The sequence below is a fragment of the Limanda limanda genome, chromosome 19 (assembly GCF_963576545.1).
Source record: "Limanda limanda chromosome 19, fLimLim1.1, whole genome shotgun sequence".
Classification (NCBI taxonomy): domain Eukaryota; kingdom Metazoa; phylum Chordata; class Actinopteri; order Pleuronectiformes; family Pleuronectidae; genus Limanda; species Limanda limanda.
The window spans coordinates 7,828,672-7,851,940 of record NC_083654.1 but is presented as its reverse complement, the minus strand read 5'-3'; the positions used below and the strand labels follow the sequence as shown (position 1 = coordinate 7,851,940).

Genomic DNA, 23,269 nt, shown 5'->3' with positions numbered 1-23,269 from the left:
GCTCTTTTCCCAATTCTCAAGGGGAACTATTAAGCCTTGATATATGTGGTCCATCAGGAGCCACATACAGAGCAGGAGTGTCCCACGGGAGCAAAACAGGGAGTAATTTCCAACCAAACAAGTGAGTCCCAGAGGGTTTATTGAGTAAAAAAGCTGTCCAATATCACATCTAACTTACCCCATGAGTAAACTTCAAACAACCAAATGTTCTAAGTGTGAGTATGTGTGTGTTTGTGTGTGTGTCTGTGCGCGTCAGTAACTGCCTCCCTGCTGTGAAGATAAACCCTTCCGCCCCATAGATCCTCTCAGCACCACTATTTGTCTCTTGACGTGTCAGCGCGTGTGTGTGCCTTGACCGCATCATATCCAAATTAACCTCTAGATGGCCGCCATTAAAATGGAAATCGGCAAGCTCAGCGATCCTGCTCGGCTCAATACATTAGGCTAATGCCTGGGCCAGGACCACAACGTCTGCCATTACAGAAAAGCCAAATGCAGTGGAAGGCGCTAGTGATAGGCTTCCTCCCACTTACTAGCCCCCACCACCGCCACTCCGAGGTCGTTACCACCGGGATGAATGGTAAATGTTGTTCTCTTAGAGAGGCAGGAAAGCTTGTGCTTCCATATGCAAAGCTCGGGACGGTCTCCTGCATGAATGTGAGATTATCTGTGCAAACACACAGAGAGTACTCAAGCAAACACACATGGATTTTCCAGAATACACACAACTGTAAATTAGGGAACACAAATCTCTGCCACAGTGACGGTGCGGCTGCTTTCTGTGTGGTGCTGTCCCAGTTGTGGCGCTCACATCTAAGACTGTGGCTTTTCTTTCTTTTTTTTCAAGATCTGTTGACGCCCATGGCAACACGTAGTTCATACAAACGCATTTAGAACAACCCCGAACACACATTGTGACAACACCATAGCTGGAGGGGGGAATGTGTGGGGTAAGGACATAAACAGCACCCACGTGCAAAGTTTAAAGCCTCAAAGAAATGACTGTATGCAGTCAAGGCAAGGCAAGCGTGCAGAAAACGTACACTTGCGAGAGTGCATGCGCACACTGCTGCCTGGCGAAAGAAGCACAATGGAGCATGTGTCCTCTCAGTCAGAGAGGAAGAGGAGGAGGGGAGGGCAGGCAGTTCCTTCCAGCTGGGTCATATTTAACCAGTGGTGTTACGATGCCAGCCAAAAGGACCGGCAACATAGCCACCCACCCGGCAGAAGAAATACCAGCCACCCACACACCTTGACAGAATTTCAACCCATCCTCTCAAACTCCACAAAACACCTATTTCCGACACTGCTTTGACTGAGAATAAAAACTGTGCGGATTCAACATGTTTTTCTCATCGGCCCTTCCCATCAGTGAATGCAAATCGCCCTGTGGTAAGTTGGGGTTACTGCGAACAACGCCGGGACCTCATCCACCCGCGCACTGAGGTTTCCAACTGATCAATGGAAAGTAACTCCCTGAGAGTCAAAGGCACGTTAGAGTTGATGTTCCTCCCTTTCTGAAAGACCCTGTTGTTTGCAGGAGAGGTTATTCAGCTCTGATAAAGATGCGCCTCCCACACACAACACAGTGAGGTGGGATGCCTGGAGAAATGTGTGTGTGCGTGTGTGTTTTTTATGTTTATGCGTGGGTGCGCATTTGTATTGATGAGGAAAAGACGAGGTTTCTGTAAGTGAACGCGAGGAGGAGGAGGAGCAGACAAGCGCAGTTCAAAGATTCTCATTCGCTGATCTCCTCAAATAAGTGTAAATGTCGTTTCCATGACAACGGGGATACAGGAGAACACATATGAAGACAAATCGCTAACCTCAATTACTTATTATTGCTCGAGTCTGCCTTAACACTTAATCTCACACATGCACACAACCCCCACACGACTAGGGTTGCAAAGGGGTGGAAAGTTTCCGGTAAATTTCCGGAAACTTTCCACGGGAATATTGAGCTCGGGAATTTTGGGAATTTTGAAAAAAAACAAAACTATGCAAATCAAACGCTGAGCAATAAAAACATCATTGAAAACTCTATTTTAAAGATGTATTGAATGCAGCACACACTGCACGTTGAGTTTCAACCCTCCACTGTGCATTCTTCCATCACATGCACAGATAACTCCCAGCATCCTTCACTCTACAGCAGGGCTGATTGAGGCCTGCTGTAGTGTGCAGGACTAGTCAGGTAAATTTCCATGATATTACTGGTGAAAATATATTAGCATGCTGATTGAGGATTGTTCATCTGTTCATCTAGCCTATTTCCATTCATTTATCCATCAATTGTAAAATATGTTTACAGACGATTCCAATTGTTTGGCTAACTATTTATATCTCTGGCATTGCATTAGTGTTTTTTTCAAAACTTTTTTCTCATCTTATTCTACAGAACAATGCCACGTGCACTATCTCATGTGTGGAGACATTTCACCCCATCTAATGTAAAAGGAAAGGCTGTGTTCATTAACAAATACTGTGCAAAGACCTATGTTAAGAATGACACAGCGATGCAGAAGCATATAGTCAAGTGCCCAAAGTTTCCTCAGGGCTCAAATCAGCCTATGACACAACAAAATGTTTATATTTATGTCTGAATATGACAAGGTAAATACAGTTAGTATAAATTACCCACAACATTTCCAGTTTATTCCCGTATATTCCTGTATATTCCCGTTAATTCCCCTTAATTCCCATGGAAAGTTTCCAGCTTTGAATATTCCCGGAATTTTGCAACCCTACACACGACACACACACACACACACATTTCCTCATCCTGTCGCCCTGCTACTTATAGAAAAAAAGAAAAGTTATGTTTGACGCTAATGTGTGACACAGCGGAAGTCAATTATTATGGGGTGCCGTTTTTCAAGCAGCTCACGCTGAAAATAACAGCAACATTTTGTCACATTTAGCTTCAAACCATGTTTAAAAAACTGGTGTGAATTTTTGAGAGTCACTTTTTTGCACATTTACAACAATATTTGTCAACTTGGAGATATTTTAAATATTTAAATCCAAATGTTAAATGTAACACTTAAATGTTAAATCTAAATGCTAAATCTAAATGTTAAATTTAAATCTAAATGTTAAATTTAAATCTAAATGTTAAATATAAATATAAATGTTAAATCTGAATCTAAATCTAAATGTTAAATCTAAATATAAATGTTAAATCTAAATTTAAATCTAAATGTTAAATTTAAATGTAAATGTTAAATTTAAATCTAAATGTTAAATCTAAATATAAATATAAATGTTAAATCTAAATGTTTCGGGTGAAACTAAATATTTAGCTAATATGCAAATTCAAATGCCGGTTACAGGAAGTAGTAACAAAATAAAAGCTCGAGGAAGTCAGAGTGTTTTTATTACGGAGCCCCCCAGGGGACACGGGGGGAAATGAGGACAGCAAAATGACTTTTGCGAGATCCCGAGAAAGTTTAGGACAATGTACATCCGGGTATCTCATAATAATGACATATTAAGTCATTATTATGAGTTACGGGTTGTGGGCAGGGCGCCACAGAGCAGGGAAGTCGAGGCTGAGCTGCTGCGGGGAAAGCCATCCTACTCGCGGAAGTGGGCGACTGTGCATCGATACAGAGACATAACAGGATGGGGGGCTCCGTAATAAACACACTCTGACTTCCTCGAGCTTTTATTTTGTTACTACTTCCTGTAACCGGCATTTGAATTTGCATATTAGCTAAATATTTAGTTTCACCTGAAACATTTAGATTTAACATTTATATTTATATTTAGATTTAACATTTAGATTTAAATATAACATTTAGATTTAAATTTAACATTTAGATTAAACATTTAGATTTAAATTTAGATTTAACATTTATATTTAGATTTAACATTTAGATTTAACATTTATATTTAAATTTAAATTTAACATTTAAATTTAGATTTAACATTTAGATTTAAATTTAACATTTAGATTTAAATTTAACATTTAGATTTAGATTTAGATTTAGCATTTAGATTTAACATTTAACATTTAAGTGTAACATTTAACATATGGATTTAAATATTTAAAATATCTCTAAGTTGACAAATATTGTTGTAAATGTGCAAAAAAGTGACTCTCAAAAATTCACACCAGTTTTTTAAACATGGTTTGAAGCTAAATGTGACAAAATGTTGCTGTTATTTTCAGCGTGAGCTGCTTGACAAACGGCACCCCATAAATTATCACCTCTTTTTCATTCCCTTCACATCTGACAGCCAGGCTCTCCGAGGTACTTTTGACTCAGCCTATGCTGGAGAGCCATTGCTTTTTTAGGTTTTGTCTTGCATTTGCACTTAAAAATACACTCTCTGGACTCAAGCATCCATTTTACCTACTAATCCAAATCCGTCCGTCGGCCTGCATGTGGAACAAATATCTCGAGAACGGTTCATCTTTTCAGTTTATCCCTTTTAGTATTTGTAAGGACCCAAGGGAGTGCAGTGTTTAATTTGGTGCAATTTTTGAACATGATGAGTTCAATATCAATACAAATGTAATTAACAGACAACCAATGCTTTGCAGTCGGCGGGGGCGGGACTTAACAGGCAGTCTGTAAAGCAACATGTGTCTTCTTCTCCGTCCTCGGATATCTACGGCACTGTTAGGCAACTGGTGTTCTGCAAGCCGAGGCCGAGAATTTAATAATTTTTACTGACCCATGATGAACTTGCACTTTAAACATCATGGACAGCTCAACAACAAGAAGCCACATCCATTAACACTGTGACAGGCAATACAGATTAAGACAATATGAGGGAATCTGGATGATTCGAATTAGGGACTTTATTAAAGTAACACTCCTCAACCTACTGATCAGTGTGTGTGTGTGTGTGTGTGTGTGTGTGTGTGTGTGTGTGTGTGTGTGTGTGTGTGTGCGTGTGTGTGTGTGCATGGACATCTGATCCCCTATCAGCAGTGTGTATTTAACCTGAGAGGAAGCACTGATCCAGGGGTCAGGTCGTGATCATCCCAGCAGGAATCATTGTATCGGACGATCAATCAGCCTCATTCCAACTAACTGTAAATACACTTTGACCTTTCAACTCAGAACCTAACTGGTCCCCCGGGAACACTCAGTGTCAACTGAAGACCACATTTCAAATTAATGGGCTACAGGCATCCCTCTCAGGAAATGGTCATTTATTTTAAATAACAACAATAACTACTGCTTCACATAATGTTTTTATGACATTGAATTTCCACACTGCCAGTTGCCTTGGATTTGAAAATATTACATTAGTAGTGTTCATTGAAGTAATCCAAAAAGAAAAATGGCCGAATGTGTCCCAGATCACCTCGTAATGTAATCCGATCGACTGGATCTCAGGACACATCTGGGTGCGTTCAGAATTGCCCTGTTGTGATTTAATATCTCAAGAAAGATGTTAAAACCAGGTCTGAACAGGATGTTTTGAGATCATCAAGCATTTGTAAATTAAACATCAGTTTACATGAGCCCCTTTATCTCTCTCTCTCTCTGCTCTGGCAGATACTGTGTCCGGTCTGTTTCAGCAGTAATGACATCAGATGCTTTCCACTCACTTACGCTTATTAGGAATTTATATCCTCCGTGGCAGCAACACACGTAACTTGAGCCAACACACATCTGGTGATTAGATTAACCTCTCTTAGTAGTGTCTATAACAAAGCAGTGTCACACCATGTTGAATCCTTATAAACTGAAATTTACAAATGAGCCAGAATAGAAACTAAAAGTGGACCTGACAAGTGTAGAAATAAAAGGCTCTCCCCCTCCCCCTCGATCCACCCCTACATGATGACTCTACCTCTTTCCCAGAGAAGGTCCACTGACAGATTACCTATATGTTGAATAGAGAGGGACTTGGTTCAGGAAAAGGTGGAGACAAGATACCTCTTGCCGGGGATCTAATCTTCAATCTCTGGGATCACTGATATCTGATAAGAACAGTGTAAATCAGGAAGCTGCAGAATCCCCTGCCTGAGCGTTGTGTCTATACAAGACGGATGGGGCATGTACATCCGTCTCTCAGGTCCCGGGGATTTACAGTAACTGGAGCAAATTCCCATGTCTGATAACAAAGAGGAGAATCTGAATCAAGATCGAGACTTTGCTCTCATAGCCTGGCTCGGGGGGGAATGTAAGCTCTGGATTTGTTGGTGGTATTATGTATCGTGACATTGGGTTATCCAGGGAAGATTGACAAAGCACGTATGTTCCTTTCCTGACACGTCTGGTCTAACAGCAGTTACAGGATATGCACATCTATGAGCTGACCAGTACAACAGACACCCTGGTCCAGGGAAATAAGATATTAGAATAAGGGAAAGTTACATGAAAATCACGTTTGCCTGAAGAATCACGGACCCAGAGAAGGCACTTTGGTATAACCTTCCATCCAGTGTCTTTAAAGGAGCTGGAAATGCTAATAGCAGATAGCTGCTGTTAAACAGAACGACTCAAGGGAGCGTGTTTTGAATGTGAAGCACCAGCGCTGCCAGAACAGAGCAACGGTGCTAGATTTATATTCCCTGCATACGCAGAGCAGCCAAAATATACATTTATTAATTTGATGCCGAGCCCAGGGACACGCTGGGAGTCATATTTGAAGGAAACAAGAGTATTTCTCATTTGTTTTCCGACAAGGTGTTTCGGTGCTTGTGTTCAATTTGAGCTGCTGACTTTACAACCAGAGTCCTTGGATATATAAATGCCTCGGTTTGAATGTGTACGCCTCATATGTAATGAAAGCAATCCTTTTTTCTATAATGGTAATACCATCTAAATGTAATACCGTTGTTAAGTCCAATGCTTTCTCACTCCCAACACATCACACACAGAAACACCTTTCAATGTGCAGGGTACACTACAGAAATATTAAACTTACAAACACTTGTGTGAAGGCACTGACGGTGCTTGGTTATAGCTCTGTCTCAATTCAAAGGCTGCATCCCTCTGAGGCTGCATTCGAAGGCCCATTGTGTCACAGCAGTGCGACTAGGCTCTCCTATTCCGAAGGCTCCTTCCAACGCGGCTGACAAATGGGTTTCCATTCCGAGAAAACAAAAGTCCAACCTATCCCAGGATTTAACTTGCATCATTGATTTGCTGTTCTTCCAATAGGTAATGGCGCTGGCAAGTGACAAGACATCCGTTGCTTCGGTATTGCGCTTCAACTCAACTGAAGAGCTAACGGTACACATACCAAGGGACATTCATACTTTCTCATTGTTTCCAACATCAGCTCTGTTGCTGGGCAAAAGCCATAAGGGCTTGATGACCTGGGGAAGCCCATCACAGAAAACTGTTGTAGATTAGGCTTCACAGTCGATGCAATCCAGGAAGCAGGTGGTCTCCATGGGCCGGGTAGACAGGGTCCTCCGCAACTGGGTTTAAGGAAAGTATGCAGTGTCCTTTAATCAGGTTTTCTGCAGGTTTGGGCAATTTATATTTGAAACTTGATTTTAAGACTATATGAATGAACTTTATGACCTGTGTCAAGTACCACAGACAAAAAGGAATACCTAAAATCCAGAATATCTTACACCTCCCAATAATTGAAGATACGGTAATTAAGGTTGATGGATGAAGTGTTAATGGAACTTTAACATAATGAAGACATACCTAAATGTATGTAAGTAATACTTTAAAATGTTTTAGAAGTTTCAAGGGCTATAATTCAGGTTATTGAATAATATATTTTTTAAGACCAAGAGGAAACCTAGGTAATACAGAAAAAGTCCACTGCGACTTCAAAACCACAGCCTCTTAGCAACAGCCTGTGGTCTGTTTCAGTCATGAGCCAACTTTAAACTTGCAGCGGAGAACAATGGACATTGAAACATGATGCAATGTTACCCAATAAGTTAAAAAGGGAAGGACATTTAAAGGGTTCAAAACAAAGCACAGTGACGCTGTGGGAGAGAGAGTGTTTGTGTATTTACTAGAAGAAACAGCAGAGGAAGCAATCGCACTTTATTGAAAAAGAATTGGATGTTCCTCATCATCTCACCGAGTGCCTCTTTAATCAAGAAATTCTGCACACGTGCATCCAGCTAAGTTCACAAGGTCTAATGATTCAGTTTGTGTTATGAGCATGTGCGTATGTGAGTGTGTGTGTGTGTGAGCTTATGTGAGTGTGTGTGTTTGTGTGTGTGTGTCAGCGGTGTGGCTGTGATCAGTGTGACGAAGCACAGTGACAGTTCTCTGGCCATCTGGAGACAGATGACAGTGTGTATCATCAGAGAGGAGGATGGAGGAGGAGGTGGTGGTGTTAGTGGGATGGAAGGAGAAGAGGAGAAGGTATGAGGGGAAGACAGAGAGGAGAGAAGCATGACGCATCAGCAGGTAGGAGGGGAAACAAGGCACGCACACACACACACACACACACACCGTCTCTCAGTTTGCCCCTTTTGAGTTAGCTAATGTACTGCTTGTCAACACTTTAGTCTAATCAGCCTGGAGTGAATGGGGATGGCAACTCACAGACTCATCCAAACACACCCATACATGTGCCCACCAGCTCACTTACATGCTGTTAGATGTGGAAATAGGAGTCTGCTTGATGTCTGATAAGAAAATGAGCCCTCCAAATAGGTCACTTACTAAAGAGAGGCAAATCGCCCGGCACTCAAAAGGCACAGAAACACAGGGCCCAGATTATCTCCCAGCTGGTGTAAGCTTATCACCGCTCTACCTCATCGGTTGTCTTCCTCCTCTGCTTCTTATTACCTATCCTAGTCAGTTCCTTCCCTGCTGCTCCACTGTTTTCTTCCACCCTGCTCTATATATCCATCGTCATCTTGACCACCGCTCACTCCCCACGGCGCCCTCTGCTCTGTGCAAGTAGGCAAAACAGCATCTGGGGCGATACATGCCGACCCTGGATCCAGCACATTCCTCACTTTTGAGTAAATACATAAAGTCATCTGATTCTTAGCTCCCCGTTCCCTCCTTTATTGCTCAACGGTGAATATAGAGAGCAGATGGGAGAAGGGAAGAAATGGAGCGTGCAGGTAGTTGAGAATTTGAGATTGAGAGTATCAGGCAGGTGGGAGCGGGAGAGGTGAGGGGAAAAAAAGACAGTGAGGCACCATTATAGAGTGAATCAAAACACAAATGAGGTACTTGGGACATATGGACTGATTTGTGGGAGGGTTTGGTTACAGTAGGGTGTCATAAGACATATGAACAGCTGTGATCAGAAAACCACAGAACTAACTCCAGTTTAGCTACCACACGTCGTGGTTAGGGAGATAGTACAGGTTTGCAGAGGAGGTTGGGCTCTTCCTGGATCTTAGGGTGAAGACCCGTCTGACAAATGTAAATAATAAGGACGTAAATCAGCTGAGCCACATTGTGAAGGTGGCTGATGAGGTCATGGGCATTCCACATCCACAAAGCCAACTTGTTTTAGCCCCGATTTGGCCGACACTGCCTCTGTGTCATCCGGCCCACATATCATGTGGAATAATTGCACTGGGGCAGCCCGCTCCTGTTTGCCAGATCTGGCAAGCTTGCCAAAAAAGGCCCACATTTGTTTTTGGGGTATTTGGGAGACAGTTACTATCCTACAAGTGGGGCACATCTATTTTGTCTTGGCCAAAGAAAGCTGCTGTATCATTGCCTGAGGTGGCCCACATGATGCTGATCTTTGAGCAACAGTAAGGAAAGATCATTCCGCACAAATCACTCCCTACACTGAGTTTGAAACTCTTCTTTCAAGCTGGGTATTTAGAGCAACTTGTTATAAGTGCAATAGAATTAGAAAAGCATTTGGTCCCCATTCAATAAACCTACACACGATATTTTGATGTATCAATTCTACTCATTGCAAGATCTGATCAAGATTGTGGTGTTGTCGTGTTGCACTTTGGTTCGTATGTTCAAGTAGACATATTAAGAGCATATCTGTATTTGAGACGATAAAGAACTGAACTCAATTGAGCAGAGTTCCCATAAAAGACTATATAATACTATAACAGTCTGTTAGAGCTGCTTTCCTCAAGAGCCAGTAGACCCCTTCAGATTTCTTGAGTTTTTCAGAGACGAGACAATGGAAAGTGAAAAATGAAAAGCAGCAAAACTTAAAATTTGAAAAGCTGTCCTTCTGTGTGACAGCCTCTTTGGCATTTTTACTCTAAAATGTTTGTTAAAATGATCTGAAGTCTGTGTGCAATTGAAGGTTTAAACGAGGCCATTGTGCTCTCCACCGAGGAGCAGCTGTTACTGAGGCTGTTGGCTGCGGGAGCTGTCCGTGGTGCTGAACATTGGCAAACGCAGCAGCGCCTGTCGCTGTCCAGGGTGCTGAAGGTGTCACCGGCACAGTGTTTCGACAGTTTCTCTCTAACCTCCTTCTATTCTTACACGAGGACACAAGATCATTCATTTTCAAGTGGTCACAACAGTTTTTTATTTGTGTTATAAAACTCCAAAAACTGATTTGCTGACGTATTTATCGCTGCGTCATTGCCTAGAAAAACACAGACGCCTGACACACACACACACACGATCACACAAACACACGATCACACACACACACACACACACACTCGTTCCATCTATCCCTTCAGAAGCCTCACGACTGCAGGAACACAAGCACATGTCACGAAGTTAAAAAAGAGAGAGAGAGAGAGAGATAAAAAGGAAAGCGGCATCGAGCCCTCCGGTCCTCATAACATTTCTGCAAGTTTCATCATGAGCACAACACGGAGCCTTGATAGAAAGGAGAGCGTGGCTGAGGGGAGAGGACCCATGCACGAAGCGGGATCGTGCCTGTAAACGGACACGCTGAGCGACTGTCTCATGCGCCGCTGACGAATGATCTAATGCAGTCGAGCCCAAACGCGCACGGATGAAAGACGTGCCATTCCCCTCTTGCTCGTCCTCTCCCTTCCCCACCTTTCCTATCCCCGGCCTTTTGCACGATCTCTCCTCTGTGCGTTTAGTAGAATAGGAGGTTGATTAACGCTTATTGAGCGACGACTCCACTGGGACAGCTGGGTTTGATCCCATGGAGACGGCGCACTGCTCGCCTCAGATCTCTCTCTCTCTCTCTCTCTCTCACAAGCCTCTCACACATCTCTATCATTGTCTGCGCGGCCCTTGGGAACGATGATAAGGTTACGAGGGAGTCTAAGGAATCCTTTAAAGTGAGGCTGGCTGACAAATGACGACGGTATAATATATATATATTTTTTTTTTAATTCAAGGGCCTCATGTGACGCGTATCAAACACAGCCTGCAAGAAAAGGGAACGCTTCGTTTCAGGCAACAGCGCAAAATGTATCAGCCCTGGCTGGTCAATCCAACTGTCCGGCCTGGCGTTGGAGTGGCGTAGTGGAGAAACGCCACGAAACCCCCACGGTCTCCCCCACTCTTCCCTTCCCTCCCCCCTGCTCCGCCTCTCAACATAGTGTGAGGCTCTGGTGCCGCTCAATGGGAGGATGGGGCAACTGCTGGTGGCAGCGGCAGCGAGGGGACGCACCGGACCACCTCCGCGCCACGGCGTGTGATATACACACTCAACATATTTACTGGCACCGTTTAAAGTAAACGCTGCTCCTATAAGAGAGTCCAGTCCGGACATTCCTCTCAGTAGATATGCGCAATAAGTTAGAGTCACCCTCCAGAATTAGGCTCAGGCGCCAGGTAGAGTGCGCAGCGATAAAAATACATATTTTTAAAAAAAGCTCGAATAAAGCGCAAATAGAGCAAGCAGCCTCCCACGGCCACATACATCCGCAGTAGGAGTTAGTCCGCGAGAGTTGAAAGTCAAGAGGGAAGTGTGGTGGTTTCATGTGGACAGAGCTGAGTGTGTGATTATAAACCCACATCTCACCCCCAAAACCGTGTGGGTGGTTGACGACGCAAGTTAGACCCGGGAGGGGGGGGGGGGGGGGACAGAACAGAGTGGGTGTTGTGCGGTGGGAGACACGAGAGGCTGTGGTTTGGTGGTGAAGAGGAACGCACCAGCTTGAATCCACGCACACGCAGCAAGCGATGAGATCATGATACGGCCCACTGTGCGGTGCTTTGGTGATGCTGATAAAAAAAAAGAGAACATGCCTGTTTCCCCCCCCCCCACTCACTCACTCACTCACTGTTGGACTGTGCGTTCTCCCAACCCAAAAAAAGGTGTGAGTGGGCGAGCGCGGAGCAATGCCTCGCTGTCAAATCCACACTGTGGCCGTGGCAGTATTCTTGGCTTTGGCTAAAAATAGTTCCCATTCCGCGGGTGTGGAGCCAAGACAGTGATAGAACGGTTGGCTCTCGGTGCCAAAGGACCTGCTCAGGATGACAAAAACCATTGCGGCGCTTCTCCCCCCCCCTGTAAAACCCAAGGCTCTAAATCACGACACACACACACACACACTCACGAGTGGTGGAATTTTGTTTAAACACAAAGACAAACAAAAGAAAACAAGGATCAAATCCTGGATCCGGTAACTCGGAGTGATCTTTGAGCAACTCACCAGGATTACAAGTACATGCTCATGATAATCTGTTGAACGCATGCCTGAGATTTCCATTTGCAATTAATCAAGGACAGAGAGCCAAGAGTCAGTTAATTAGGCCTCACACACACAACACACACACAGGCTGAAGTGGCCCACACACACATATGCACACTGAGAAAAAGAGGGGGACAAAACAAACACACACGACTCTTATTCCAAGGGGTTTTGGGAAAGTGGAGAATCTAAAGGGGTGTCTTATTTAATGGGGAAACTCAGAAGGTACATTCTCTCTCTCACACACACACACACTGACACACACACACACACACACACTTGGCCCGAACAGCATCATCATCCACCGCCTGCTCCTGCACCTTGGGGGCGGGGGGGGGGAGAGCCGAGCAGGACACGCTGCTGCTGCTGCTGTATAACGTCGCCTCCTCTCACCTGAGAAGCCTCCTGCGTTCCGGAGGCAACGTTCATACACTCACAACAGCTCTTTTTTTAACCCGGCTCGGCTCGGCTCGGCTCGGCTCCTCACGCACAGAATTTGACGCGCACGGTCTTGTTATAACACGCGTGAGCCGATTGCAAGACTTGTATAGACAGAAGCTCAGTCACCAAAAATAACCACCTCTTTCTTTCTGTATGAATAACTTTGGGCGCTGGGACATCGAGGAGAGGCTGATCCACAATGCGCCTGTATAGGATGGATGTGTGTGTGTGTGTGTGTGTGCGTGTGTGTTAGTGGTTGTGTGTTGCTGATGCTGATTTGCATTCAGTCAGGGATCGGGGAGGGTGGGCGCAGGAGCGTGGGGGTAAACCTGCTGCATTTTTTGCATCTCCTCTAACGGCACAGAAGACTTACCCTTCGCCGAGGCGGTCAGTAGCCCCATGTACAAGAAGAGCAGCCGGCTCCAGCGGTGCGCCTGCACTCCCGCCTTCATCAGAGCAAAAATCCGTATTCCGTCCCCTCTCCTGCATGCGCATTCCGCTCTCCTCTCAACTCCCGGTGCTCCTCCGTCCCGATTTGAAGCGGCGGTCATGGCCAGGGGCTTTAGATTCTCCTCACTGGTTAGGCAGGGGGGGCGCACGGTGGGGGTTTTTTCCTCTCAGATGGTCAGAAAGGGGAGAATCACTCGGTGTCGGCGCTGAGAAAAATCCCAATGCATGGAGGAGGCTCGGATCTCGCAGCCGGACTGAACCATGTCATGCGGGGACCGAGGGGTTCAGAGTCTCTGTCTGAAGAAGATAAGATTTCACACCTAAAAGGAGAGGGGAAAGGGGAGAAAGGAGGGAGGGAGACCGACACGGGGGGAAGACGCGATGCGAGTGGTCACTGAGCTACCCTCACATGCGTAAAGAGGAGAGGACAAAAATCACGAAAATCCCTCGTCCGCTCCACAAGAGGCACCTGACAGGACCAGAGAGCAGCCAGGAGATCCCTCCTCGCAGAGTATCCCACAGCTTCTATGTCCTTCTCCTTAATGTATCTCCACTTAGGAACAGCAGCAGCATCTGGGGGTGCCGATAATCCACGTCTGGAGGTTCGTATAGGAACGAAGGAGGAATGAAGGAGACGCACAGGGGCTGCGGAGGGAAGGTTTATCCAGATCCGAGATTTTTGTTTTTTTAAATCGCCTCAGAAGTTCTCCACCGACGCTGGGAGCGCGGTCAGTGGTGCTGTTGGGCGGAGGGCACGATGCGCTACTGCTGCGTGTATTTCCCCGGGTTTTCGCAGCGCCTCGCCACCGCGTCGTCTCGGCTCTGCGCGACGCCAAGATTCAGACTGCAGCCCCGCTCCCTCTCTCTCGCTCTCTCTCTCTCCCTCTCTCTCTCACCCACTCACTCTATCCCTCCCTCCCTCCCTCTCTCTCCAGTCACATCATATGCCCACATTTTTATAAAGTCCGGTGGTAAATATCAAACTTACACCACTCACAAGGGATCAAGATAACCAGTGTGTGAGTTGAAAGGTCAATAACCGACCCATTAAGTTATTTTAACTGTAATTTCTCTATTAAATCAACAGCAATTCTAATAATAATTAAAGCCCTCAAAAAGCCAATTAATTTGCCTGAATAATAATAATAATAAATAAAAATGTGGAATATGGGTTATGGTTAGGGTTAACCCTAAATTTACGTATTCTGGAGTACTCCAGAATACGTAAATTTCCACCACTTTCTAACTTTCTGCAAATTTTGGTAAGAATTTGAGCATTGTAAAGCCCTCAAAAAGCCAATTAATTTGCCTGAATAATAATAATAATAATAATAATAATAATCCTTACAATTTCAATAGGGCCTCACCTGACCTTTGATCAGTGCTCGGGCCCTAAACAATCTAAATAATAATAATAGATTGTGAGATGGGCTTTAATTTAATACAACCATTTGTTTGTCTGAGATTTGGTCCATAATGTCCGTCCATTTGGACCAATCATGGGGCTGCCCGGGCACTTGAACGCAGACGTCCACTTCCTGCTCACTACACGTGAAATTGATGCCTAACAGGCTGGAACCCCTCGCCAGTAAATCTGAATGTCATTTCCACTTCTGCATATGACCGGTATAATTAGTTTTAACGCAATGCGCCGTGCGTGGAAACAGTCGTGATAATGAAATGCGAGCCACCCCCTGACCCCTCCATGCAGGAAGATGGAGATCATAAATAGTCTTCCATGGAACATTACACGATACTACAGGGCAGCTCCCGCTCCTTTCTTTTCTGGGACATTACCGGATGATGCATGTTTCCAGATTATACAATCAGCTTTTCCATAAACTCATATGGTGAACTATAGGTAAATCTAATAGTATGGCCTATTATTGGTTTTTATGTGCATGTAGGCAACAGTCCATCATGTCTCCATGCAGTATGATCAGGCCTATATTAGCAACATTCATTCATTTATTGTGCTTTAGATATAAATATGCAAACGATAACAGCAGGAATCACTGTAGAGATCTTGACCTCTGACCAGCTGACTTAGCATTCTGGAATTTCAACCTGTTGCCATAGTAACCTGTCAGGATCACGGATACTGTTTTTTTTAAAGAATAATGGAGTTAAAACAAGCGATTGCACGCAGCAGGAAGACTGACTTTATGTGTGTAGGAACATCACAGAGGAAAAATGAGGAAATCTGTGTTACCACCAGTTGATCTCAAGAAAACAATTCCGGGACTGATCCATCCACTCGCTCTGCCCATCCGGAGCAGAGCGAGTGTGGCACAGGTCAGAGACCACCGAAGACACACAGATTAAAGACCTTACACCACCGGAGGGCACACCGAGTCACCGGTGAGACAGAGTCAGGCACACAGACATCTGGCCAGCCCCATTATACACAAGGAAACACAAAGGCTGTAGTGCATCTTAATGGAGTCCTGTATTAATCAGCTTGTCTTGATTCTTGTATTGATACTTTTTACATTGGTCCTTTGCAGGTTTATTCGTTCTTTATTCCTCAATTAGTTTCCTTCTCAGTAAAAATCTTCTCATCTTCCCCTCCTAGACAAGTGTAGCCTACTTAGTAGATGTAATTAAAGAAGTTAATGTCTATATAACTCAGGGTGATGTTGTTGATGGTAAATTCTCCTCTGTTTTCATTGTGTTCTCTGCAATGCTATACTTGTGGATGGTTTTATGAAGGTCAGTCAGTTGATATTGCATGTAAAAAATGATAGATTCCTTATTGTTTAAAAACATTGATGAAGTGAATTTATTATTAACATAAATGCATTGTTTACTATGAATTTTCTTTAAGGTCAGTTATGAGCTATTCTTATGAAAAGTGCTGGGTTGCCAGGTTTGGGGAAATTCTTGTTGGGTTGTTTTTATACTTGTGTGTTTGGTTTAGTAAAGCAATTAAAGGTTACGGCAACCCATTCATGAAGCTTCCTTACTTTCTAATTATCCATAATGTTTGTAATTACAAGGGGGACTATAAGATAACTAATCTATATTGACTAATGGGTATTTACTCAAACTGGGTAGCAGTCTATGGGAGGGGGGTCATCCTGTATTGTCGAAACAATCAGGCCTACAGTGTGGGAGAGGATATATTAGAAGTTCGGCCTGTTTCTAACCTGGATGCCATCATCGCAGTGTAGATCAGGTGAGCTGCTGTGCAGTCATTGACCCACTAATGTTAATGTGCACCATCTGCTCGGCTGCCACCAGGAGCTTCAGTGACATCTCCGTTATCATAAGCGTCCCGGGCCTCGCCGGACGGCGTGTAACGCGTCACGGTTCGACGGTCGACAGGCTGGCTACTAAAGAATAGCCTCATTAAAAAGTCATGGTTTGAAGTGGATGCTGCACCACACGTACAGCGCGGCGAGCCATGGACCCAGTGATTCATCTTCTTTTCGCAAAATGTTGAGCTCAGCGCTAACTCCTGTCGAATTTGGCAGTAGAATGACAGTGTACTCTATTACTGATCGACTTAAGGACCTATTGGTTAACCAGTTAGTTTAGAATGATGTGAAATAATCTCATAATGAGGCATGGGATCATATTAACTAGAATGGCACTCAGTAGAGCGTACTTTCCGTCAAGGTATAGATCCATATTTTTATTTGGGTCTGCACCAAATTGCACAAACTCATATAACCAGTCCCCTACACAAGGCTGCTATCATAAATAACCCAATACTTATTATTTGAGTAAAATGTTGAGCTGTTAAAAAAGAATGACTAGGTGCACACCAAAGTTTAGTAAACTTAGCAAACAAATGCGAATAAACGATAGTGTGAGGAAGTTAACCGTGTTGTGTGTGCTTGAAACAGCCACACCCCCTCATGCCTGTCTCTCTCTGTGTCCAGGGGCAGAGGAGCACCAGAAGGTGACTGATGATCTGGGTCTGAAATACCACACATAGTCCCCCCCCGTCCTTGCTCTTATCTCTGAGGCCTAAGAAATCCCCAAGTTGCCGAGCCTGCGGGGGGGGACTGAGCCCCGTGATGGAAGCAGAGATGAAACTAAATGAGGGAGAGGCAGAGAGGAAAAGAAACTTGGTGAGCACAATGACGTTGGTGGCTAAAGTTGTATTAACCCGCCGTTTCCCAACAACAAACCTCATAATCAATTCGATCCAATCTGTTATATAGTATTCAAAACCTCTTCATTTAACAATGGCACTGGTGTCTGTTCTTTTGACATTTGCTGTTATTTCGGGGGAAACGTGTTAAAGCAAAAATAAGGCTCGTTCAATTACAACTTTGTAACAACCCCACTTCCACTTAAGGGCAAGAGTAGCAGCTCCAAAGCGAATCTTCGGACCCGCTTGCCGACTTCCCAGCTCCCCAACAGATCCCTCAGCATCAGAGGCTCCCCATCAGAGGAGGATGGACAGTTTGCCCCATGAGGCCTCCTCCATCTGCACAGGAGCTACACAACACAGCTCTCCTACCAACCAGCTGCTTGCTAAAGGGAATAAATCAGCCTTGTGTCTCTGTCCAGCTTTGCTCATCACATGCATCTCTTATGTCTGACTTAATAGTCTCTGGTGCTACATACACAGAAGCTCATGCAAACGTTCCTGTACCAAAAATGTATTACACAAATTAGTAATTAAAGGCAGGCGAGCGGCAGCAGAACCTGTCCAAGGATGAAAGGCTGCCTCCTAGAACTTGTCTGAGTCCAGCGCACAAAGTTTTACCTTTTTTCCCTCAGTCTTTTTTTTTTTCGTTTTACAACTCTTTTAATGAAACTCTTTTGTTTCTGCCACAAAGAACGCAGCTTCGCCACTTTTTTTACTTTCCTGAGCTTTACACCCACTTCCTGATCTGAAGTCGTGTGCTGCTCTGGGCCAATCTTAATCCCAGACACATGCACTAACGCACATATGCCAACCTTGCATGGCTCCGTGTAGGTGCTAAAACACTGTGACTCTGCATGAGCGTTGCAGAGAGGTTCACGACGAGCCTTACATATACCGGCTGCCGCTGCAGAACAGAGCAGTGGAGGACACAGATCTGAATGAAGTCAACAAATCAAGTGCACAGTGTTCATTTTTGGTGTGGAGCATGGCTTGTACAGCACCTGCACTCCGCAGTGTAGTCATACCTCCAGTTTTCTATTGATAGCAATGCATTGTAGCACTTTTTGTCATGGATTTTGTGGTCTTGTCTTAAAATGTTGTACTGTTTTGGATGGATGCCTTCTCTTTTTATTCCTGCAAAACAAATCTACCTACGGGTACAAATAAACAACCTAACCTAACCTTTGCTCCAGCGCTCTCACACTCCATCTATCTGTATATATTACCGTTCGAAATCCTTTTCTGCTTCAATCGGGTGCATGACAGTCTCTGAAAGCTGCTCCTCTCGGCTCTGCTCATGCATGTGCATATGTGATACATACTGCTGGTACTCCCCCCAGCGCTTTGCAGTCAGTGCTGATATGACAGAATTTACCCTCCGATAACACAGTCCTGTTGATTCAATAGCGCTTTGCTGAACCCCTGAAGTGAGTGAATACTCCTGCAAATACCAATGCAGCGGAAGAGGAGCACATTTCGATTAAGGTCGCCCTTTGCGTCCCACTTGACGTGACACGGCCCAGACGAGACGGTGCACATGTGAAATGGATACAGCCCCGGATCCTCTCCTCCCCCGCGGTGCAGTTGCAGGTACAGATGGCGTGGGTGTAAATGCCAGGACCTGGGCTTGCGTTGCCAAGGCAGGCATGAGGGGAGCAGCTGCCCTTCAGGAGAAAGCCAGACCTTGCACCTTTCAGCAGATAGATCCCAAACAACAGAGCCGGTGGTAAGTTTATACCTCTGCATCTTTATCCAGTGCAAGTGTATCGAGGGGAGCGGGTATCACGTTTAACCGTGGGCTGCCCATAAAGAATTCATCATGATCATCACTTGTTGAGCGGATTTATTTAGAAATGCTTGCTAAGCTGAAGTAGGGAGCACGTCCCCCCCCCCTGCCCTTTACTGGGTGTAGCATTTTTAAACATCGATATATTACTGTCAAATCAATTAGGATATCATGGAACATTCACCAGATGTAAACAAGGCTGCACTTGACTGGCGGTCTGTCCCACTGTCCCGGTCTGTGACGTCAATGAATTTGTCCCTTTTATTGAGATCAACACTGACACATGTCTGGCAAAGTCATGGGTCTTATAATGAGAGAAATAAAAACGGGACATTTTAACAGTATAGACAATTGATGTAGGCAGTTTTAAACCAGAGATCCAACGGCCGTTTGTTATAGATAAAGTCATGGTGTATTCTGTGTCATTACATCTTTTAATTAGGAGAATTGATTTTCCAACTCAAACAGGACTAACGGAGCAGAAACCACATTTAAAAAAAAAAATTCAATATTTGCTCTCAGACTTGTCAAATTCATCCAATTTGGCTCGACGTACTTCTCAGAGATTGTAAATGTGTACAGTCAATCTGTCAAATTGTGCTTTCGGGTTTGCCAGGTCACATTTTCATGTCTGAGTGGACCGACACCTAAACTGAATTGCCTCCTGGGAGAGGTTTGGATGTTTGCAGTATTATTTTAGCCACTGTGAAAACTTTGCAAGTGTATTTGGAAAATAAAAATCCCTTGTCCCCACAAAATAACAAAGCTACTGACGCTGCTGAATGAACAGTGTACAAGATTGTGTATAATCAAAGTAAAAACACTTTTTTAAATTGTTATGCTTGTCCTTAAAATATCAGCATTGCAAGCAGAGTAGTAGCAACTGTAAAAACTGTATCAAGACAGCAGTTGGAGTGTTTTTTTACACAACCAATAAATCCTAACTGCCCACTTTTGAATCAGTCTTGTTGCCTTTCATTTTTTTCCATTGACGTTTCAAAAAATCCCCACTATAACAGTCTTGAGCCTGGAACCAGGCCAACCGGCCTCGAGATGATTCATGACCACAAATCACTTGATTCAGATGAAAAAGAAAGTGGAAAACGAGAAAATATGCAAAGGTACTGTACATAATCATTTTATGAGTGAAGGAGCTACACATCCCATAAACCACTGCAAGTGAAGGCTTCTTCTTGAATTTAACCTTGTAGTGTTATTCACCTATTTTTTGTCCTCATCTCTAAAAAAAAGAGAGGAATTTGTGGTCTAAGGTTAACGTATCATAACGCTAGATGAACAGATTGCAGCCGACACGATTTTTGCGGTTGTGGTAAACATTCACAGTCATCATTACACTTGGAGATTGTGGGTATTGGAATAGTTCTCCTTGACATTGCGAATAAAAAAGTGTTTTCCTTAAAATGCCGTTTATATCATACATACTTGTGGCTTCTACAGGAGCATGTAACATTGTTTTACAATCTTGTTGCTTGTGGTTACAATATTGTGACTGATAATCAAAATCACTAGAACCCCACTGCTCTTTTCCTTTTGTGTCTTTAATCTTTTACTTCTTTTTGTCGTTTTACAGCCAGGTTTCCTCTCACTCAGAAATCCTCCAGAGTGACTCCTCTCCACCATTTGACTCATTTCTGCCCTGTCCCTATGATCCACTTCCCAGTTAGGCCTGTCCACCCTCCCACCATCAGGTAAATATATCATAGAGATTTAACTGATACACACTTTTCTCTGTGGGCTGATATGTGCAGTGTCATTCAGCAATTTCTATATCTACTCATGAATAGTTATAATGGCTACATATCCAAAGAGCCAATTTAATGGTTTATTGGTTATATGCATTTTGAAAAGTGCTCCAGAGTTTAGATTTAGAAGGGATAGTTCACCCAAAAATGAAATTCACTCACCACTATGCCACTTGTGTCAAACTTTGTGTTTGACACTACAAAACCATTTTTTGGAGTCTCAAGGGTAAACAGTGTTGCAGCCAAATCCAAGACAACTTAAGTAACTGGGGATTGATTCTTCAAACGTAAAAAAACAAAAATTTCAGAGCTTTAAGAGATCAGCTCTGAGTCCAGCTGGGCTGCAACTGCTGCACTGTTGTCCCTCTCAGTGCCTCGATAAAAATACCACAGGACAAGACTCTTAGTCACAGTATAGTAGTCCATTTCTAGCCTCTTCAGTGCCGTTGCCTCCAGTGCTGTGAATTTATTTTCTTAGTTTGTCTATGATGTGAACAATATTTATGTCAGAAAAAAAACAAAACGAAGCTCCAAATCCAATGATGTGAGCGGCCCTGAGGCCCGTCCTCGATCATTAGGTCAAACTGTGCCTGTGAAAAACCTGTGAAAAAGCCCCTCGGTGGCTGCCTCTTGGTAAACGGTTTGTGTCACACAGTAAAAAAAGCCCATTCAGCTTTTCACAAGGCGAAAAAATGACTGAGGAGTTTAAACAATCTGACCCACTACCAGATGAAACAGAAACTCCTGTTGTCCCTGTTTACAGCGTTTAGCAACGTGGTTCAATCATTTCTGTGACTCAACATTTTGAGAAACATACACGTGGGGGTTTCTTATGTGAGCTAAACACTTTTTTCCACATCAAAATCAGCATTACAAATATATATATATACTATTACTTTAATTGTTCTACAAATTGATTTGGGATCTACTTTATATACCCGGTGACCTCTTTGTCTTTTAGGGTTTAGGGGAGGAGTAGGACCCAGACGCAGAGTTTAAAACAAAAGCTAATTTTTTATTAAACAAGTTCTTTAACACAAAACAAAACATAAACACGGGGAGAAACAAAAACCAAGGAAGCTTACACAGGGGATTCAGAAGTGCAGAGGCTCAGGACAGGACAGCATCATGGAACAACAAGAACAAACAATCCCACAAACAAACGAAGCACATAGGCTTATATACACACAGGGAAGGCAGGGAAAATTAAACACAGGTGTAACACATGAGGACTGGGGTAGACAATCACAGACAGGAAGTGAAGACAGAAGAAACACAAGGAACAGAGACTACAAAATAAAACAGGAAACAGAAACAGTGTGAAAACAAGAAAACACTTCGAACATAAACAACAGAGATCGACCAGATAAACAGAAAACACTTTTACAATTTAGACTGCAAAAAATATAAAGTGCCGGATCTCGACACCTGGCCTTTCGATAAATGTGGATCGTTTAGACAGAAGAGAGGTGCCGACCTCTCCATCCAACTTGCAGCCTCTTGCAGCAAAACGGTTGAGGTGTTCTGTCGAGGTCTACCTTATGGGATCAATTACTGACCAGGAGAAGTCTTGCCTTTCCGAACAGAACGTGAAGACAAGTGCATATTGCAGTTTGGAATAGAGTTTTTTTGAAATTGCTGCTCCGTCGCTGGTTTCCCAGCATCACATCTGTGAACACAGAGCTAACATGCTAATTACGAGGAGCTTTGGAGGTTTACCCCTGACAGTGTTTACTGCAAAAATATTTTTATTAAGATAACAAGTATAAGGAGGTACTAAAAACTGTGTTCAGGGTAATTTCCTGATGTTGTTTAAGCTCCATCTTGGTCTTGATTCCGTTGAGACTTTGCAGAAAGGCTCCCAAGAATGTTCTATATTCCACATTTTTCCTCTCTCTCCATCTCGTCCCACTCTGCCCTGACTGCCTGTGACCTACATGTATTTAAATTTGGGTGGCACTTCCTTTTACCATATGCTGCTCTGACAGTGACAGCGAGGCCCGCTGCACTCTGAAGCGCGTCCCTTTGGCCTCGGCACTCCCAATCCAACAGGATAATTACTGAAGCCGCGATGCACATTCCCCCGGGGTGAGAGCGGCAATATGGGGGTCTCTCGGTGTCAGCTGAGGAATGAGATGCAAGGAGAGCGAGCCTGACAGCAAGAGAGAGAGAGAGAGAGAGAGAGAGAGAGAGAGAGAGAGAGA

The 23,269-nt window shown here is 43.9% G+C and overlaps 1 protein-coding gene across 1 annotated transcript in view; it reads right to left on the bottom strand.

Moving 5' to 3' along the window:
• Positions 1-13,512, bottom strand: part of csmd2 (CUB and Sushi multiple domains 2) — a 260,666-nt gene extending 247,154 nt beyond the window's left edge. The window contains exon 1 of the mRNA XM_061092731.1: positions 13,335-13,512. Coding sequence (XP_060948714.1) covers positions 13,335-13,512 — 178 coding nt within the window. The remainder of the gene's footprint in view (positions 1-13,334) is intronic.
• Between the last annotated feature and the right edge of the window lie 9,757 nt (positions 13,513-23,269).